Raw genomic sequence first — 22,134 nt, forward strand, 5'->3', positions numbered from 1 at the left:
ATACAATTTAAAGTTTAAGTAGAATCTCTATGTATTGAAACAAATCACCAGAAATATAGACTAGCCAAACAGAGTCATAATTAATTTTAGGCTGTATTTAGAATGACAGTATTGCAAGGAATTTTTGTTTACAACATCAATTTACCCTTAATTTTTTACATTTCATACTAGCTAAATTACATTGAGAATAGCAAATTACCTCTTAAAGACAACTATTCAATATATTTGATATGTTTTCAAAGTAATGGCATCATATTCTAATCAAAGCCAAAATGAATGTTGTTCAGAGCTAGGAACTTCATCAGAAACTTAAAATTCTCAATTCTAGTTGTAATCCAGTAACTAAGAAGCTGTAGTCCCTTAATTAATTTATATTATTAGAGAATAAGTTTAATATTAAATAATGTATTGTTAATTAGCAGACTGATAGAATTAAGTAAAATTGATTAAAGGATTATAAAAGGGAAATAGCTCAATAATAAAATATTTTATTACTTAATTATCATTTAGAAAGAAAATAATTTTCAAATGGATATAGCCTTGTTTTGGGTAAGCCTCAGAGTGTTACCGAAGTTTAAAGCTTGTTTCAAAGCTCTTTTTGAAAGTTTTGTTATTTTTTTATTTCAAAATATTAAGGGGGTACAAATGTTTTTGCTACATGGATACATTATATAATGCTGAAGTCAAAGCTTTTAGTGTGCCAGTCAGCAAAGTAGTGTGCATTGTGCCTGAAAAGTAAGTTTTAATCACTTACACCCCTCCCATCCTTTCCTTAGTTTCCAGTGTCCTTTATATCTCTTTGAGCCCACGTGTACCCATTATTTAGCTCTCACTTAGTGAGTACATGTGGTGCTTTTCCATTCCTGAGATACTTCACTGAGGATAGTGGTCTCCAGTTTTCCAATTTGCTGCAAAAGACATTATTTCATTCATTTTTATGGCTAAGTAGTACTTCTTGTAGTATGTAGAAAATGTAGTATATGTATATATATAAAATGTAGTATATGTGTATATATATATACACACACACATATATATATATACACACATATATATATATACACACACACACACATTTTCTTTAGCCACTCAAGAATTGATGGATGCTTAGGTTGATTCTGCATGTTTGCAATTGTGAATTGTGCTGCAATAAACATTGAGGTGCAGGTATCTTTTTGATAAAATCACTTCCTTTGGGTACATACCTAGTAGAGGGATTGCTGGATCAAATGGTAAATCTACTTTTATATCTTTGAGGAATTGCCATACTGTGTTGCATAGAGGCTATACTAATTTGTAGTCCCACTACAGTGTATAAGTGTTCCTTTCTCTCTGCATCCATGCTAGCTAGCATCTATTGTTTTTGGACATTTTAACAAAAGCCATTCTAACAGAGGTAAGGTGATAGATATCTCATTGTGGTTTTATTAATAATTTCCATTTTCCCTGATGATGTTGAGCATTTTTTCATGTGTTGGCCAATTGTCTGTCTTCTTTTGAAAAACCTCTGTTTATGTGTTTTGCCCACTTTTCGACGGGGCTGTTTTTTTCTTGCTGATTTGAGTTCTTTGCAGATTCTGGATGTTAGCACTTTGTTGGATGTATATTTATTAATATCATCTCCTATTCTATGGGTTGTCTATTTATTCTGTTGTCTTTTTTAAAGTTTTAAAGAATAAGCATTCTTTTAGGCTAAGTTTCATGTTACAATATTCTAAAGTTGAACTAATTTCTTAATCTTTGCATGCAATTTTCTTCAAGGTAGCTCTATTACATGTAATTTGCTTTCTTTTAGTAATGTGGACAATACCTTTTACTCTACAGGGTAGTAATTTATTTTATCTATAATAATCCAAGTATAATAACCTTTTTATGAAATGCCTAGTTTATTTATTTCATGATATTTTTTCAGTTGATGGCTTGATTTAGCTCTACCTTCCCTCCAAGTTTTTAGGCCAATCAAATACAGTATAATGTGGTCATATCTTAGACTTTTCCAAATATATTCTATATCCAAATCTTTTCCATCCTTCAATCTTAAACTCAAACCTTATCTCTTCCATAAAGATTCCTCCATTAAATACTATAATTTGGATCAATGATATCACTTGTATTTGAAATCTTATTGTACTTGTAAAAATATACAGGCACACATAAACACACACAAATATGCAGTGTCTCTATTTCAGTCACTAGGGGCAATGAAATTTGAATCCAAATTGCTCTATAATAGTTTTATGTATGTTAATTCTAATTCTCCCAAAAGGATATGAGAAATAAATTTCTCATGTAGTTCTGTTTATCTCATAGGGCCTGCAGTACTCATTCATTCATTCAATGAATATTCACTGTGTTTGCTATATATTAGTCAGTGTGCTAGACACTGAGTAGATAAAAATATTGTCCTAATTTCAAGAAATTTCAAATTTCATGGGATGTACAGGTAAGAAAAGTAATTAAAATGAAAGGTGGACATATTTTATGATTGCAGATAAATAGGCAACTACGGGTTGCTAGGAAGTACTTACTTGGTGAAAAGTAAATAGACTAAAGCCTGAAGAATAGCTAGAAGTTACCCAGATTAAAGGGAACTGAATGATACAATCAAATAATCCTAGATTTGAAGTTCAAGTTCCCTAAAGCTGGCACTGAGAAGATATAAAAACATCTGTTCAGCAAAGCTGTTTTTATACTTGGATATATTTCTGCCAACACTGATAACTTGGTCTTCAAGTCTAGACTTTTTTAATTTCAGGCTTTAAGGTGTTTTTTATTCTCACACAGGAAAACGTCAACTCTGCTTATTTCTTTTTCCTATTTCCTTTTTTCTTTTGAAAGCTTTGGCTGTAATAAGAGACATACAACAATCATGTTCTCAAATTGACTCAGAAAATAGGAGCGTAATAAATTCCATTTAGCTGCCAACAAATGAGACAGCACATACTCTGGAAGAGAGAAACAGAAGAACAGCAGGAAAACACATTTCCAGGAAGGGGAGGTGGAGAGATAACAAAAACCCTTGAGAGCAGCAGGCTTCCACAGAAGAGAAGAAATGACTGCACTGTGAGAGTCCATCTTTTCTTCCTCCTAAATTAATTCTCAGGTCCTTAAGGCCACAAATTATGGATAACCTTAACCTCTCCGCGCCCCACCAAAAGCTGCCGGGTAGTGACCAACTTTTCTTTTATACAGCCAATGGGTTTTGTTCAGCCATAGAGGCGCACCCCTGTTCAATTCAGTGCTCAGATAAAGGTGGGGGTATTTTTCTATCCCATTAGCTGTTAGCCACCTGAATATGGAGAAAAAGCGTTTAAATGACACAGCTAACGCCAATTATAGTTTTGTAAGCTTGTGACTATAAGAAGTGCTGTACAAATTAAAGAGAATAAAGAAATACATGACCTTGACTCTAGGGAAAACCTCTTACAGAAATTCAAATGGTCTCTTTACATAGGTACATTGAGTTCTTTACCCAAACAAGTAAAGAACACCCAAGATATATTAGAAACCAGATGATGATTTTTCATACAAATTTCTCGACCTGAATTTCTTCACCTCTGTCAACCTTTAAAATGTTAATATTTGATAACCTGTGGAAGTTAATGTTTGATGTGTTAAAATTACAAATTATTTAATGTTTCAAAAAAGTCTTTTGAGTCAGTCTTTTATTAAGAATGAGAACTTAGTATAGGTCTATTATAACTTATTAGTTCAATGCTTTGATTGGACTAATTTAAAATCACATCATTCATTATTCAGAGACATTCTATATTATAAAAAGATTAAAAATAAAATATTGGTTCAATAAGCCACATAGTATTTGGACTCAATGAAGTTAAACTAAAACCAGAACATAAACCTGTATTCTCCAACATTATTTCCAAATAATAGGAAAGTAAATATTTCTCTTTACATATCTATATGTTATGGTGCTAAATGTAGATCTTAAAATTTGCATAGAGTTCTAGATGTTAGTTTTGACATCTGAAAAAAACTGAACTTATCTAGCTGCAGGGATTAATTATAAGGTATTTTTTCATAGCAACCAAAAACACTAGAGAATAATAAGTTATTTCATTCAAATTTTATGAAATCAACACTGACTCTACCTGAATATTAGAGACAATGCTAGGCATGGGGGTGGAGGAGGTAGACAGGCATAAAGAGAAATACACATCATATAAGTATTTACATCAAAAGGCTGTAAAATTTATCTTGTTTCTCTCATTCTTAGTATGGCATCATATACAAAAAAAATGATTAAAAATGATTTTGTATTAGAGTAGAAATGAGTTTTTAATTTATTATAACAGGTTAGAAGCAGGCCAACAATCACTGTTAATCAATATTTTTAAAGACTGGATAATTAGGCTATCCAGTCTTAAATAATTGGATCAGGGATTGTCCTCAAGCTAGTTGATCCATTCTGTGTCTGTGTTTTTCCTGTCCTAGTGCAACACTTTGGTCAAAACTAAGGTAAAATCCCCTTGTCTCAGCTAAAATGTCCATTTTCCCTGAATTAGCCTGGGGATTGATGAGATTAACTGGTTTATCAGCTGGCGTGATGGTAGATTTAGAACACTAGTTCTAAAACCATCCTAGGGGAGACAGAGTGGCAAGAGAGAAAGCTGCCTCACAGCATCTCCTCAGAAGCTTCCCAGCCTTTCATATTCCAGGGGGATCACAAGGGATTTTAACAAGACTCAGATTAGCTATGGTTCAAGTCTTTGCCTATATGGCCTATTTGATACATGCAAGGCCATCAGGGTGCCATGGCAGAGCCATTTCCCTACAGATAATGGCAATCAATTTGGAAAGAAAGAAGTAAAAAATTAAGAAGATATTAAAGTAGAAGAACAAACAGGTTGGTGACTAAATGGGGAAGTGAAGAACAACACCCAGGTTTCTGTCTAGAGCAACTGAGTAGATGATGCAATATTCATAGAGACAGGTTATGTGAGTGTCAGAGAATAAGATCAGTTTGGAGGTGAGGGGGACAAAAACTGTGAGGTCATATGACTTAGAGGTGCCATGTCAACTTGAGGGGTACTCTTGGGATAGTCAAAGAGCAATGACAACAGCAATCTGGAAGCTCCTTAGAGAGATCTGGCCTGGAACTTTAGGGAGTTCCAGGATGCAAGTCTTATGTAGTTAAAGCCATAATTGAAATGAGATCAGATAGGAGAGTGTGTAAGTAAGATGAGAGGAGAGCATTTAGAATATCAAAAAAATATATATAGTTTTTAAGAACAAATGGTTCTTACATAATAAGAGTCATAGACCTAGAACTACTACAAGCTAATAGCTTGGAGAAATTCATCCCTTTTCTTTGGTAGCTGGATTGGCTTTAAATTGTTTGGAAAGATCAGGTTTAAAAAAGGAAATTAGTCACTATGGAAACAGGCTATTCAAAATCGAACAGGCAGTTTGACCACAAAAAGGGTAATTACTTTAGTTTTTCCCTTAATTATATGTTTTCATGGTTTTCAATAATTATATATTCTTTTGGTCAGAAATTTGCAGTCAGTTAATGATGTGGTAAGCAAATGCAAAAACACACGTCTATAGCTATTTCCCCCATATTGCTAACTATTGCGGCACCTCAGACCCAGACATTTTGTGACTTTAATACTCTTCATTTTATCACAATGTGCAACTCATCTAATTTATATAGCCAGCCTAAATCTAAATGAACAGTCACAAGAATGGTGTCTCCATCTTTTCTTTCATGGCCAAATCCCTTTAGTTGAGAATATATTAATTTCATGTTACTTGTCCATCTTTATTCTAGGCTGCAGTTAAAATCTAAAGCTACACCAGGAGAAAAAAATACAGAATTTAAAGAAATATGTCATCAAAATGCTAAACAAAATACATGTAAATTCTCACAATATAATTCTCTCCTTTAGTTCATTTTTCCACATTTTTAAACTCAAGATAGATACATTCATATTTAAATAGTAGTTACTTCACTAACCTTATCCAAAAAAGCTTGCACTGCTGTATCCCGCCTCTCTGTATAAGCAATGTATTTATGTCTCCCAATGGAAGCAATTATCTGAGTCTCTTTTTCCAGAACTTCGCACAAAGCAGCTTTCCTCTCAGCTCCAGTGAAATATTGGTTAATGCGTGTAATTTCTTCACGCCTCCAGACTAGAGAAATAATATGAAAGACTCTTGAGTTTTTAAAATCCCACATCTTTACAGAGCATTTTTGCCATCACATTCTGACAAGATATCTTTTATTTCTGATTCAATTTAAACAAAATTATACTTGAATAGAATCATTCATATTGTACACCTGATGTGGGGGTAAAAAGGATGAAATGGAAGCTTAGAGATTTAAAACAATAGGAGTAGAGTTAAAGAAACAGAAGTCAAAGGAGATCAGTATAAACAATGTCAAATTATACCTTCAAGGAAGCAGGAGCACTCCCCAGCATTGAAAAAAATAAGACTCGGGTTTTGTGGCAGCCATAAATGTATGTACACTGCTCAGATCTCTCTTCAAGAGAATACTTCGCACGAGGAGTAGAGGTGGCTGACAGTTCCAGCTACAGCACTTCGGATCTGCTGCAGCGTTGGAGCAGAAGCCACACTCTGCCAACAAAGCTCTCAATCAATGACTGAGAGCCATGAGGGAATCAGAGCCTTGCCTTGTCTGCCCAACAGTGAGCAGGCATTTTTGCCATGTTTGACCAACTTCTTGGTCAATCATATCAAAGCTGACCATTGGACTGGTTTAGACTTGCTTACAGTTGTATCGATTTGAGACTCTCTATACCCTATTGTCTTTCCTTTTCTCTCTCAACTTCCACAGGTGACAACTTCATCTAAACCTAAAGACTCTCCTTGCCTTTATCTGCTCCCTCTCCCCTTTGTCTTTCACTTCTAACTCAACTCTCTTGGTGTCAGCTTCCTGTAGGACCCTAATTGACACAGTTTTATGTAGAATTGTTGACTTCAATTGTTTTCTTCATTCACTTAGGTACCATTTTCCATTTCCTTACAAAACTCTAAATTATAGCAGCAAATGGGATAAACATTTAACTAATCGCATTTACTCTTTACTCAAACCAATGCACTATGTTATAATAATATTTATGATATTTCAAAGCATTGGTTACTAACAATAAAGAATGTGTTGCCCAAACTTAAATAAATCAAAATATCTGAGCTCAGATAATAAACTTTTAACAAGTGTTCCATTCAATTTTTGTGTATACTAAATTTGGGGACAAAAACTCTTTTGTATTTTATGTTTCAAAAACATTAACCTTATTTACATTAACAGAAGAATAGCATTGGAAAGAAACTTAGAAATTAAATTGCTCAACCACACATTTCAGAAAGTGTCCTCCTCTTAGCTTGGACAAGTTTAATTTGCCCATCCTGGTCCTAGTACTAGCTTGTGAGGCAACACAGCATCAGTCTATTTCTTGGGCCAAATGGTATCTCTTTGGGTATCTGAAGGTAGCCACCACATCCTATTTGTGTTTTCTCTTCTCCAAATATACACACTTCCGTTTCTTAAATTGTATATCATTTGACTTATCACATCCAAGTCAAGCTCCTCTGGTTTCTTACAGTATCTCTTAAAATATGGTACACCAAATTTCTGTCAAGATAGAGGCTTCTACACAAGTTGCTACCTTCTCTCTCCTAAGTCCCTACTGAAATAGTAAAAGAAATATGAAATGGGGGAGAAGATATAGAGACTTGAAGCAGTACTGAAAATTAGAGACGAATTAGATGCTTATGGTAGAAACTTTGGGGAATTTCTAAAAGGTATAGTACAGATACCATTGAATAAATTGAACACACTGTCAAAAGGGAGCACAAATATCGTCCCCTAAATTCCTGCCATCCCATCTCAGAAAGTGAACATTGTAGTAGAAAATGGTAAACCCCAATTTAAGTGACTCATAACTAGCAAAAAGGGTAAGCTATGAAGCTATTTGACAGTTTAACTTGCTTTAAGAAAGTCTGAAAAATTTTCAGAAGAATGCCTAACATTTTAAATTACTGTTTAATAGTTTATGCAAAAAAGACAGAAAAAATATTTTAAAGAAAGCAGAAAGCAAAATGAGAGAAGCAAAACAAAGCATAATAGTTATGTTGAAAAATATGAAATGGTTATACTTATATTTCTCTGTTGAAATAAAATAGAATAATTTCATAAAAACCTAGTGACATGATGTTTTCAGGAGGCACACTTAAAACAAAGTGACACCAAAGGTGAAATATAAAAGGTTGACAAACATGAACAAAAAAGAAAGCAGAAGCAGCAATATTATTATCTAAAATTGGAGGGAAGACCTTACAATTCAATCTCTGAAGTGGAAGATAAATTTTATGATGAAAGGCCTGTCATGAATGTTTATAAAGAATATCACAGAAATAAAGAAAACTTCTACTGGTTAGAAACACAACTATGGGGAGTAAATTTTATATTATAGAAACATAAATAAAATAGTAATGTGTTAATTTTTTTTCAGCATATTATGGGGGTACAAATGTTAAGGTTATATATATTGCCCTTGCTCCCCCCCCGCCCCCTTGAATCAGAGCTTCAAGCATGTCCATCCCCTATGACAGTCAAGTAAAACTAGTATTAAAAGAATAAAATATTTGGATAGTATGATTAATATATTTAATTTATATAAATCAAGCTTTGAACACCAAAATATAAAAACATATCCTATTTTCAAAGGCCTATGAAGCATTTATATAAATTTATCATATTGTAGAAGTAAAAATCAGAAATTTTGCAAACTGCATTTTTTGACCACAATACAATTAAACTTGAATTCATAACAAAAGTTGAAACAAATATTCCTAATTGCTTGGAAATTGAAGAAGTGTCGCCAAAAATAACTCATAAATGTTGGAATAGGACAAATGGAACTCTGTGAAGTGATGTACAGGTTTTCATTTGCAGCTAAAGTCCAACATTGATCAACAAATTAATAGACTGTAGCTACGATGACAATTTTGTCTTAAACCATATGCAGTAACTAACAGTTCCTGCTCTTCATAGAGGAAATCAGCATTCCACAGAAGAATTTTTCAAGCCTGACAAAATGATAAACTATGCTGTGTGTCATCTTTTTTTAAGCTACTATTTCCTTGTGTTCTGTTCACTGATAACTAGAGTAAAGTAAATCATTCAGAGCAGAAATGCCAACATAGCTGTAACTCACTAACTTGCTGAACTTCAATAGATAGGAGTTCATTAAGTGCTGTTGGCTGTGACATGTATACACACTTCTACATATGTATACTGCTTTCTTTCATAGTAAAATCTCTCACTACAGAAGTTTTCTCTGGCTGAGGGTATTTTAACATCTTTGTGATACAGGATTCATCCAAAGGCCTTTCCAGGTGATTCTCTCTCAAGGTAGTTCCAAATACAGTGAAAACCAATAACCAGCAGTAACTCTATCACTAGGTAGTAGAGCAGAAACTTCTATATATATTCTGAAAAAAAAAAAAAAGTACCACTGCCAAACACTTGGAAAGTATAATAAACACCTTTCTAAAAGAAGAGCTGATTTCACCAGAAAGTAAAGAAAACCCGTATGGAACTGAGTCTTTACTCCCCTTCTTCCTCCCCTGCCACCTCCCCCTCACATACAGAGTAAGGAAGCCCAAAAAGTCTACCTTCAGTACAAAAGAAAATATCCATAGGCCGAGAAAGGGTAACAAGTAGGTGGCTTGTGTAAGGCTTACTTCACCCTAAGCCTTCCAGGAATTTCAAACAAACAAGAAAAAAATTCAGCTCACTTAAGTTTACAATGTAATGTTTAAAAATATTGAAGACAGTACATATATCCACTGACAAATGTATGTAAGATATATTAATCAAAATTTTGTTCATAAAAAACAAAAATCAGAAGCAACATTTAGCAATTGGAAAATAGATAAATAAATTGTGGTACATTTATACAATGGAATACTCTGTGGAAATTTAAAAGAACTAGCTAGAACTATAAGCAACAACATGGATGATGTATGAAAAACAGATATAACACCGAGGCAAAGAAGTCAGAAATAAAAGAGAATATTCTACACAATCCCATTTAAATGAAGCTCAAAAACAGGAACAACTTATCTGGCAATCGAATTGAGACTAGTGGTTTCAGGGGTGGAAATGGGGTATTGACCCAGACAGAAGATGAGAGAAACTTCTGGGGCATAAATATATTCTATATTTTAACACAAGTAAAATATATGCTATATATAATATATGCTATATATATGTAAAATATATGCTAGATATATATGCTATATATATGCTATACATATGCTATACATATGCTATATATATGCTATATATATGCTATATATATGCTATATATAATATGCTATATATGCTATATATATGTTTGCATATGTAATATATGCTATATAATGTGTCTACATATGTAAAAATTCATAAAGCTATACACTTAAGACTTGTGTACTTTATAATATATATATTACATTCAATATTTTAAAACATTAACCACTTCGATACAGCAATCACCGGCCGCGAAACCTTGCCCACAGCTGGCACTCATAGTCTGCACGATAGTCTGTGCTGTGCATTGATGATGAATTGTTTTGCTCTTGTGTGATGAGGAAAGCTTTAAAGCACTGAAAGCTTCTTTTACTTTACAGGCAGCTTTACTTGTAATGTAAATCAGAATAGGTAAATCAGAACATATACATATATGTTTTCATTGTTATTCTTAAATGTTCACAATTTTATTTTGATAAATGAAAAATTAGAAAAGTCATATCACGGCTGTCAGCTAAAGTCGACGCTCAGCTGTGCACCTTCATATCAAGGCTGTTGGCTAAAGTTGCTGTGCGCGTTCATCTGTGGCTATCAACTATAGTCGATGCTGGTACCGAAATGGTTAAGAAAGATAAGTAAAAATCAGCAGGAATGTAGACTTGTCAAAAAGTTCAGGCAACAAAGTTGTTTTATTTAAAACTATAAAATAACTATTTGCTAAAATGGAAAAAAACATGTAAAATATAATAAACATCAAATGAATTTGAAAAGGGTCAAATAAAACTTTTAAAAATTATATTTATATTTTTAAGATCAAAGCTTAGTGGATGAGTTAGCAATTTAGAAAGGCCTAATAGAAAATTAGTAAACCTAAAGATAGATATGAATAAATTGTCCAAAAAGCAACACAAAGAGACTAAGGGATAAAAAATAAAATGAAGAATAGCATGAAAAGAGAGCCAAGATATGTCTGACAGGATTTTCAAGACAAGAAACTAGAGAAAATAAGGAAAAGGTAATAGAGAGAGATAGCAGCTAAGAATTATTCAGAATTTATAAAATATCACAGATTATCAAGCTCATTATGTAATGAAATTCCAAAGAGGATAAAAATAAATAAATGTAAGCAAGTTTAAACACATCATAGTAAGCAGATAAATACAAACAAGAAATAAACATTTAAAAATAATAAAAGACAAATATAAAACAAATAGCACGATGAAAGATTTATAGCTAACCATATCAATAATTTTATTAAATATAAATGGTCTAAATATCTCAATTAGAAGTCAGAGATCATTTGAAAAATAAGATCCAGTTATATATTGCATATAAAAAAACATACTTTGAATATACAGACACAAAGAAATTAAAAATAGCAAGATAAAATGATAGACCATGCTTTGATTAAAAGATATATCATCCAGTAATCAAAAGAAAGCTGGAAAGGGTATATCAATATTAGGCAAAGTAGATCTCACAGTGAAGAATATTGTAAAGAATAGTGAAGATCATTTCGAAATGATAATAGTCTCAATTTACAACAGGACATAGCAATCACAAATGTTTATATATCTAATAAGACAGTTTCAAAATAAATAAAGCAAAATTTAATAGAACTGCAAAGAAAAATAGAAAAATTTACAATTACAGTCTGAGATTTCAATACCCCTCTCTCAATAATTGATATATAAATAGGAAATTAGTAAAGCTATAGAAAATCTGAACAACACTATCAACCAACTTGACCTAATTGGCATTTATCAGCCACTCCACCCAACCATAATGGAATGCAAATTTTTCTCAAGTGCATGCAGAATATTTTCAGTATAATCTATATTCAGATTGTTAAAATAAGCTCCAATAAACTTGAAAGGACTCAAGTTATACAACAGTATATTCTTCCACAAAAATAAAATTAAATTGGTGGAAATCAATAAAAAATGTCTCTAAAAAATCCCCAAATATTTAGAAATTAAATAGCATACTTCTAAATAATCCCTGGGTCAAAGAAGAATCAAAAAGGAATTAGAAACTATTTTGAACTGAAAGAAAATTATAACTCAACATATCAAAATTGGGGGATGTAGGCAAAGTACTACTTAGGGGAACATTTATAGCACCAAACACCTACATTAGGAAAGAAGGAAAATCTGAAAATAATGACTTCAGCTTCCAATATAAGATTAGAAAGAGAATAGTAAATAGAACCAAAAGTAAGCAGAATAAAGGCAATAATAATAAAAGAAAAAATAACAATAGAAATCAAGGAAATAGAAAAAATAGGAGAGAAAAATCTGTACAAGAGTAATATTGATAAATCCCTAGCCAGACTAATCAGCAAAAAAAGAGAAAAGACAAAATCTTTTCAGGTAGCCGCTTATGGAGGATACCACTGTTCACTTCAAGCTTCTTTAGACAAGATCCCTGCATTTCTCCAGTGGGCCCTATTAAACAAGACCCAAGAGGACCTCAAATCACATTGTCAAACTCCTACTCTCTATTGCTCTCTCTACTGTGTATTCCCCTTTTGATAAAAGACAAACACATACATATATACTCAAAAAATCCTGGAAGTGCTGTAATCTCAATGCAGCAGCACTATTCAATATCAAAATTTGTCAGCCCTCTTCTAGCTCTAGAGGTTTCCTAGGTTGGAGTCCGACCCCAACCTACCATCCTGTTCAAAGTTTAGGTACCAGTCTGTGCCTCCCAAACACAAGAAACATATTTCAGGTTCCCAAGGAAGGCTCCCTTTCTCTAAGCATTTAGTCAGAAAACAGCACAACCCACCCACACTCACCCCAAAGCACAGCAATGACTCTCTCCAAAGAAACCACTTTACTAACCTCTTCAAATCTTCTCTCCTATCTCTTTTTATACCTTTGATCTTGCTGAGTGGTCCATGAGCCAAAAAATAGGCCCCAACCTTATTTCTTTTGTAGATTATTTTTGAAGGAGAGAGGTTATCTTTCACTGACTGTTATCCTGATATCTCACCTATTAAATCCTCACTCAAAAATGAGGCAAGGTAACAGCACCCTACAGAATGTCTATAATGAAAAAGACAGAAGGGCCCAATATTGGAAAGAATGATGGAACAATTGAAACCCTCATACTCTCCTGTAGAAGCATAAACTGGCACAACGTCTGAAAAAGAGTCTAGTAGGATCCACTTAAAGCTGAACTCATGCATATCCTATGAACTGGCAATTCCACTTCTAGGTTTACACCCAAGAGAAATGTATATATACCTTCACCAAAAGATGTTTGTAGTAGTACTACCTGTAGCTGCCAAAAACTGAGGAGAAAAAAACAAATTCACAGTAAAATGGGTAAGTAAATTGTGGTACATTTGTGCAATAGCATACTATACAGAAATGAGAACAAACTAACTGCAACTACACAATAGCATGGATAAATCCCTTGATACAATATTCAGTCTTGAAAGCCAGATACAAAAAAAGTCATTCCTTATAATTTCGTTTATATAAAATTTTTTAAATGGGCAAAACAACCCCAATTATTGCAGGCTCTCTTTAGAATATGGGATGTTTAGCATCTGTTTTTTTTGTTTTTTCCCAACTATCCACTCTAGTGACAATTCAGATCAATGAAAGAAGTCACCCTCAACATATTGCTATTTTTAAAAAGACATACAAATCAAACAGTGTTGCCCGTATATAGCCTTGTCTTTAACATATTATCTTATACAGTAAAATTTATTTTCTTAAATTGATATATCATTTTGCTTTTATTACTAAAGGATAGGTTACCATGAGGAAAAGTTAAGCTTTGTATTAGGAATTATAGTTCAAACTATACAGTTGTCACTATAAGCCACAAGAGGGCAGCAATTTCAAAGACTGGAGTTATGATTATGAAATGAAAACTATATTAAAGACTAATATAAATTATTGAGCTTGTGAACCTGAGATTTTAACAAAAGAGAAATTTAAAATTTTGTTCTATGGGTTTTAATTTAGAATTTTAGAACTAGAAAGAACTGAGAGGTATCTTTTTTATATAAATTTCTTTTGTTTCATTTTTGGTTTTCTCCATACAAATCATGTGTGGACTTAACATAAAATATATCTGTTTTACTTTAATATAGAAATTCTATATAAAATTAATTAATAGTAATTCATACATGCATAGGTCTTTGTACTTTTTAAGTACTTTTGTAAATACAATATTTTATATTTTTTACTTTATTAAGCCCTCTGAAGTAGATGTACCAGAAATTATTAAGTTCTTTTTTATAGATGAAGAAACTGAGGCTTACAAGGAGTCACTTTTCTTAGTTAACAACACTAATAAGGAGAAAAGGCAGAACCTCATTCAACATATTTTATATTATTTGCACAGCTACATGTTGACCAAAAATAACAATGGTATCCTTTAGTTTATTCACACATAAATTTGGAATATTTTAATAGTACTCTGCTCTAAGAGAACTTTAGTTTTATACTTGCAAATAAGACCTTTCACAGACAGCTGGCTAATAGTGCTCTCTATTAAACTACCAACACTTAGAAACAACCTTTGTTATGATCTGACAGAGAAAAGGAAAGTAGAAGTGAAGTTTAAAGTAAAACAAAGAGTATTTCCAGAGATCAGTGATTAGGAGTAAAGGGGAAATAGACATGCAAGTCCAGGGAGGAGGTTTAACAGTTACCTCAAACACTACTACGTGAAGTTGTAACCATTCCTAAAGCCACCCAATTTTGTGTATTACCAGAAAGATAAATGTATTAATTATTGTTTATTAGACCTAGTGTTTAATTACATCTTTGATAAAGTGCATATTATCTTACAGCTATTGAAATAAACCCAATATCTAACACCTAAAAAAGTATCCAATTCAAAAGAAAACTGTCACTTGAGTAATAGGACACATAGCGCACACACAAAAAATCAAAGGCATGTAAGAAAATTTGCTTAAAGTTAATGTTATGAATAATCAGAGAGAAATCCAAGACTTATTTCCTTGGATAATAGTACCCCATTCAACTACCAATAATAGTTGAGGCTATTTTTAATTTTTTAAATTTTTCCATATCTTCCAAGAGTCCAATTTCTACACTCTTAGGTATCTAATGTAATAAATAACTCTTCTGTCCCAGTTATTTCTGCCTTAACAGATACTACTGGCAAGGCAGAAGCTAGAGTCAGTTACATTACTACATCCCTGGGTTTCTTCCTTTCATTCATTCATTCATTCATTTTACCAACATTTGTTAGCCATGTGAATTAAGCACAGAAAAAAAGAGCTCATCAAAAAATAAATGAATCATTCCCTCATGAAGCTTATTCTCTCATACAGTAGTAGAAATAAATGTTAAACAAAAGATATATTGTTACAAATTGTGGCGATATAAATGGAAAGTATTGTGTGCAAGGAGAACCGTGAGATAACAATAGAATACCCAAGTTATATTTTCAGTCACAAAAATTTTTGAATAGGTGACAATAAACCTGAGATCAGAAGATAGGCAATGGAGAAATGGCTCCAAGAAGGGAAATAGTGTCTCTATTGCCCTGAGTAAAGAGTGCTTGACTTGTTCAAGTAACTCAAGCTTTTAATTTATCAACAACTAGCACACATTGTAGAAGAAATAAGGTATGAAAGTCAATGTATTAAAAATATATACATAAATATATATATACATTTATATATTATTATTAATAAAGGGAAATTTAAAAAGTATTGCCAAGCACCTCCTCTAAAGAGCAACAACAGACAGGATGCTGGATTGAGGGATTAAAAAACAGGTCATCTCTGAGTTCACAAATTCCCAAAACCATCAGAAAACCAGATTAGACAGTATTTTCTCTCTCTATCTCACATGGATAAGAATTAAATTAAATAATATACTAACCTGCATAATTAACAGAGCAGTATGTACATTTTGTTTTTTGTTAATATTAAAGCACTTCCAATTTCATTTCAGCCTTAATTTTTGTACCGAATGTAAGATATTATTCATCTTTCTAAATTCTCTAGTCCAGATTCCCAAGACATCTACCTAAAATAATAAAGTCTTCCTTTTTTCTTCAGTAAACCTGTTTCTACTATTATTGAAAATTTTTTAAATTAATATTTTATGCAAAGCCTATGTCAAACTTACGTTCTAGTGCGTTATAAAGAAGTTCAAAGTCTTCACTTGTTTTAGGATTATACCTCCGGAAATAGTCCATTCTCATCCGTTCTTCTTTTTCTCTTATCTTTCTTATTTCTTCCTGTGCTTCCCACTCCAATCTCAACATTTTCTGTCTTCTTAAACCCTCTACCAAAACTCGAGCATGCCATTGCCTGTAGTAAGTCTGTAGCACTATCACCTGTAGTTAAATCAAAACTAGACACTTTTTGATCAGACAATAAACAAAGGCAATGATGATTATTTCAACTCCAATTTTACAAGAAGAACAAAACACTAAGAGTCTAGTTTTAGCTCTATTTCAGATATTCTCACATATACTAACATAAAAACCATGGATAAATGCATGTCCCTGCTATGTGATTTTGAAATCTAGCAGATACATCTTCATAGCAGGATGTTAGTATAATGCTTAAGAGCACAGACTCTGGAGTAAAACTTAGTCTGAATCTTACCTCTGCTACTCACTAGTTGTTTGATTTAGGGTAAGTTACTTGCCTTCTCTGTGCTTTATTATCCTCATCTGTAAAACAGTGATGATAATAGTATGCATAATAGTATGCATATAAACTAAATGCCCAAATCTGGTATATCACAAGTCCTCAATAAATATTATTATTGTTATAAATATTAATTATCTCAAGCTCATCTTAATTGCAATTAGTTTAGGCTAGTATGTAAAACAAATTGTATGTCCAAAACACACAGCAGGTAGGTATGTGTGGCAACCACCAAAGGTAGGTTAGATAAAGGGAAGCCTTAAGCAAACAAGTATTTATCGAATCATATAAAATACAACTATGTATGAAAGTATAGCATAGTACTAGGCCCTCAAAAGGTCTGTGATATAGCTGAGAAAGTTTATAATTTTATTTATTTATTTTTTTTTTTTTTGAGACAGAGTCTCACTTTGTTGTCCAGGCTAGAGTGAGTGCCGTGGCGTCAGCCTAGCTCACAGCAACCTCAAACTCCTGGGCTCAAGCGATCCTCCTGCCTCAGCCTCCCGAGTAGCTGGGACTACAGGCATGTGCCACCATGCCCGGCTAATTTTTTTTTTTTTTATATATATATCAGTTGGCCAATTAATTTCTTTCTATTTATAGTAGAGACGGGGTCTCGCTCTTGCTCAGGCTGGTTTTTTTGAACTCCTGACCTTGAGCAATCCGCCCGCCTCGGCCTCCCAAGAGCTAGGATTACAGGCGTGAGCCACCGCGCCTGGCCTTATAATTTTATTTACTAAACTTTTAAGTAAAAGTAAAATGTGGAGAGGCTGGATCAAGATTGAACATAAGCATATGCATGGCATATCCCTTTCCCTCATCCTAAAGCCTGATAATTACAGAAAAATTATATAAAGCAGAAATCAATAAAGATACTGAATCATATTGAAAGGGTCGCTCAAAGGAATAGAAACATTGAAAAATCCCTTCAAGAAAAGAGACAGGTAGAATAAATTGAAGTAAGAATCTATAACCTAATCCTGTACTGGAGGGCACACTAGAAAATACAGAAGTGCCTCTAAGATTGCTTCAAGCCCCAAACTGGAGGATGCTCTGAGCAGAATGATGACTAACCAGGTGACTGCTTTAAAAATGCAAATAAAAAAAAGAGGCTACTCTAAAACAATTTAGGCAAGAAAAAAAACAGAGATATTTTTCCTAGGCAAGAGTGGTTAGTGTCCCAGAAGGCTGATGAGACCCTGAATGAAAAAAAAAAAAAAAAAAAAACAGCCCCCTATCCTGAAAACTAGCTCTCTCCCAGAATCAAGCTCTATACATCCCCTAAAATCACTGGTCAGACTGTGGTAAATAAACATGCTAACATATTGGACATTTAGAATTGTAAAAACACTATCAGTACACACCTAAGAATAACCAAACATTTGAGAAGAACCAATAAGATATTCATAAAAGGTTTCTCACTCAATGAGAAGAATTTCTGGAGAATTAACAGCAACGCAAATTTTCAAGCCCCACCCCAGAGCTATTGAATCAGAAACTATGAGGTGAAGTATGTAGCAGTCTGTATACTAAGAAGCCTTCAAGGTGATGCTACTGCTAAAGTTGTCACGCTACTTTGCTAGAGTAAATCAAAACACAACAAAAAACAAGACCAGACTAGCTATAGTTAACATTTTCAGAGAGACATGAAAGGCAATAAATATAATCAATATAATGAGCCAACAAAAGACTATGACACAATTTTTATTTTTGAAATTAAAAAAAAATTAATAGAATATGTATTCACTTGGGCACTATTAAACAACTTTTTAAAGACATCAAAACACAGTTGTTGGCCAGGCGTGGTGGCTCACGCCTGTAATCCTAGCACCCTGGGAAGCCAAGGTGCACCCGATTGCTCAAGGTCAGAAGTTCTAAACCAGCCTGAGCAAGAGCGAGACCCAGTCTCTACTATAAATAGAAAGAAATTAATTGGCCAACTAATATATATAGAAAAAATTAGCCAGGCATGGTGGCGCATGCCTGTAGCCCCAGCTACTCGGGAGGCTGGCAGAAGGATCACTTGAGCCCAGGAGTTTGAGGTTGCTGTGAGCTAGGCTGATGCCATGGCACTCACTCTAGCCTGGGCAACAAAGCGAGAATCTGTCTCAAAAAAAAAAAAAAAAAAAAAACACAGTTGTTGCAATAACACAGAAGTTTTCCCCCTCTCACATCATAATCCAAGGAGTGGCAATGCAGTTTAGGCCTACTGGGAAAGCTCTCATATTTAACAAATGGCTTCCTACTTCTATTTTCCAATGAGTCAATAGACTTGTCATTTTTATACTATAAGTTTGTCTCTTAAGTCTTGGGCCGATTGGTCTTAAAAAAAAGACTAACTTCAAATTTCTTGCCATTTGAAAACAAAATCTCTTATTTAAATCACTGTAATCAGGTCATTTTTACTCGGAGGTAGATCTAACTATGCTGTCTATAAGAGATCAAATAGGTTGAAAGTAAAAGGATGAAAAAAGACAAGACTATGCAAACAATAAGATGAGTTGGAGTGGCTATATTAATATCAGAGAAAATAGATTTTAATGTCCTATTTGGTTTCAATTAGTCTGGAAAGCTCCCTAGGTTATTCTACTATGACAAAAGTTAAATCCAGGGGACAAAGTGTTGAAAAGGCTAATAATGACCAAAGGCAGTAGGCAAAGCACCTCAGTTTCCCTAAGAAAAAGGGAAGGAGTAGGAGCATTTAGGATTCTGGCTCCCTGTATGAGGTGGGGGGTAGCGGGAGGGATATGGAGATAACGACTGCTTTTATTAGTAATGAAATGTGACCCATACTCCTGTGGGTTCTTTCTCAAGCTGTGCCTTAGAGAAACACAGACACATACAGAACAATTGATCTTTATGTTTAATTTGTAGTCATCCACAACAAAAGTTATCTTACCGCCTTTAACCTTTGAGCATGATATTCTGCTGCTGAAAAATACATTCCTGGTTCTTTCAGTCTATCAGTCATATTTGATACATACACACCAATTTTAGTCATCTGGGTAGATGTTGTATTTGTAGTTTGTTGTAACTTTTTTCTCTGAAAAACTGTCTAAAAGAAAAACATAAAAATTGAAATAATTATCCACCATAAATACACACACGAGTGAAAACACATTTCTACATATTTAATTTTCTTTTATTATTTTAATTGCTATGTAATTACTATACAGTTTAATTTGAGAGAGTCATAAAGTATAACAATTATTGATTCGATAGCTTCAAAAACCTAAATGGAAAAATTTTAATATTACCTGTGCATCCCTACAAAATACATCAGTTCTTGCAGGAATCTTTTTAGGTACAGTTTGTGTTCCTGCATTGTGATATTCTATTCCTGTTATTTGATGCCTAAATCCACCAAGAAATGGTTTATGAAAGTCAGATTTTATAATTTCAACAGATACCTCCTGGTACTGATCAATGCCTGAAGAGATAGATAAAACCAAGATTGAATGAAAGTTCAAGTACAGAGAGACTCAAAAATACTTTAAAAGACATAAAATAACTAACCAGTTTGTACAGTGACAGTTATGATTTGAGAGATATTACTTAATTGTTGTATTCTTTTGATTGGATATATATCTGGATGGGTAGAAGAGATTTCCACTTGCACAGTTTCCTGTGGCTCAACTCCATGTTGTAATAGGGTCTCATTATTTTTAAGAATTATTCCTAAAAAATAAAATAAAATTTTAAGAAGTTTTATGACAAATAATTGTTTATTCATTGATTTTCTTTTTTCTTTTTTTAATTGACAAAAATTATATATACTTATGATATACAACATGAGGTTTTGATACATGTATACATTGTGAAATGGCTGAATATAGCTAATTGACATATCCATACCATTATCTCACATACTTATCATTTTTTGTGGTAAGAAAACTTAAAAAAATCTACTCTTGTAATAATTTTCAAGTATAAAATATATTGTTATTAACTATAGTCACCATGATGGTTATACATTTTAGATTTCTAAAAATGGCTAATTTATGTGCTCATTTTAAGCAGATGGAAAACATCAAAGATGCTTATAAAACACATATCATTTAATTACTAAATATAGTATTAATAGTTTACACCTATTGCTGTAATGTTAGTATAGAAAACTCTATAATAGGAAGAGTTATAGTGCATTCTTGAGCAAGAATTCAGAATTATAAATAAAGCTACAACTCTCAATTAGGAATATAAATATATAATCATCATGAAATTCTATAAACATTTAAAAATAGAAACATCCTAAGTATGAGCAAATAATATTCTAACTATTGACTCTATAAAAAACAATGTGTTATACATAAGCACAAGGCATATCCATATCAGGGGAAGGATAAGTATTTCAATATCCATCTCACCCCCCAGTACAGAAAAGCATATACACAAAATTCTAAAGAATCCCTTCCTTTTTCTCTTTTCATAACCAGAAACTCATACAAATCAATCCATGCCAAGGTGGAGGTAAGCCTGTCTTGTACTAGAAAAAGTGTCCATCACTTTATTTTTATGTTGCTGTTGCTTCAACTTTTACTCCCTACTCACACTTCAACCTTCCCATTGGTGTATTCAATAAGTTGACTAATTTTCTGTCTCTGTCTTAAAGCATACAAAAATATAATAATGTTACTGGCTACTATTTTGTGTCACAGAAACTTTATTGATGAAATCTGTATCAATTTTCAAATACATGGTCTTCCTAAATTACAAATAGGAATTAGAACACAGCAAAGCTATACTCATTCTTAGAAATATATTAGACACCACTACAGATAATCCCTGACTTAACAATAGTATGACCTACAATTTTTCAGCTTTATGATGGTGCAAAAGTTATACACATTCAGTAAAAACCACACTTTGAGTACCCATACATTCAACTTTCAATGCAATATGCAATAAATCACATGAAATACTCAACATTTTATTATAAAATAAGATTTTTATTAGACGATTTTGTCCAACTAGAGGCTAATGTAAGTGTTACAAGCACATTTAAGGTAGGCTAAGCTAAGCTATGATGTTCTGTAGGTTAGGTGTATTAAATGCATTTTCGACTTATGACATTTTCAGCTTATGATGGGTTTACTGGTACATCACCTAATCATAAGTCAGGGACCATCTGTAATCTATTTTGGCTATGTTTAAGAAAGCACATTCTAAGATCTTTGAGTTTCAATTTCAC

General features: G+C 32.9%; 1 protein-coding gene across 3 annotated transcripts in view; it reads right to left on the minus strand.

Annotated features, from left to right (window-relative positions):
- Positions 1-22,134, minus strand: part of IQUB (IQ motif and ubiquitin domain containing) — a 58,398-nt gene that overhangs the window by 22,414 nt on the left and 13,850 nt on the right. For all 3 annotated transcript variants that reach the window (XM_076006588.1, XM_076006589.1, XM_076006590.1), the window contains 5 exons: positions 20,460-20,621; positions 20,201-20,373; positions 19,843-19,998; positions 16,414-16,624; positions 5,978-6,153 (listed from right to left, as the gene is read on the minus strand). In XM_076006588.1, coding sequence (XP_075862703.1) covers positions 5,978-6,153; positions 16,414-16,624; positions 19,843-19,998; positions 20,201-20,373; positions 20,460-20,621 — 878 coding nt within the window. The remainder of the gene's footprint in view (positions 1-5,977; positions 6,154-16,413; positions 16,625-19,842; positions 19,999-20,200; positions 20,374-20,459; positions 20,622-22,134) is intronic.

This window comes from Microcebus murinus, chromosome 9 (genome assembly GCF_040939455.1).
Source record: "Microcebus murinus isolate Inina chromosome 9, M.murinus_Inina_mat1.0, whole genome shotgun sequence".
NCBI classification, from domain to species: domain Eukaryota; kingdom Metazoa; phylum Chordata; class Mammalia; order Primates; family Cheirogaleidae; genus Microcebus; species Microcebus murinus.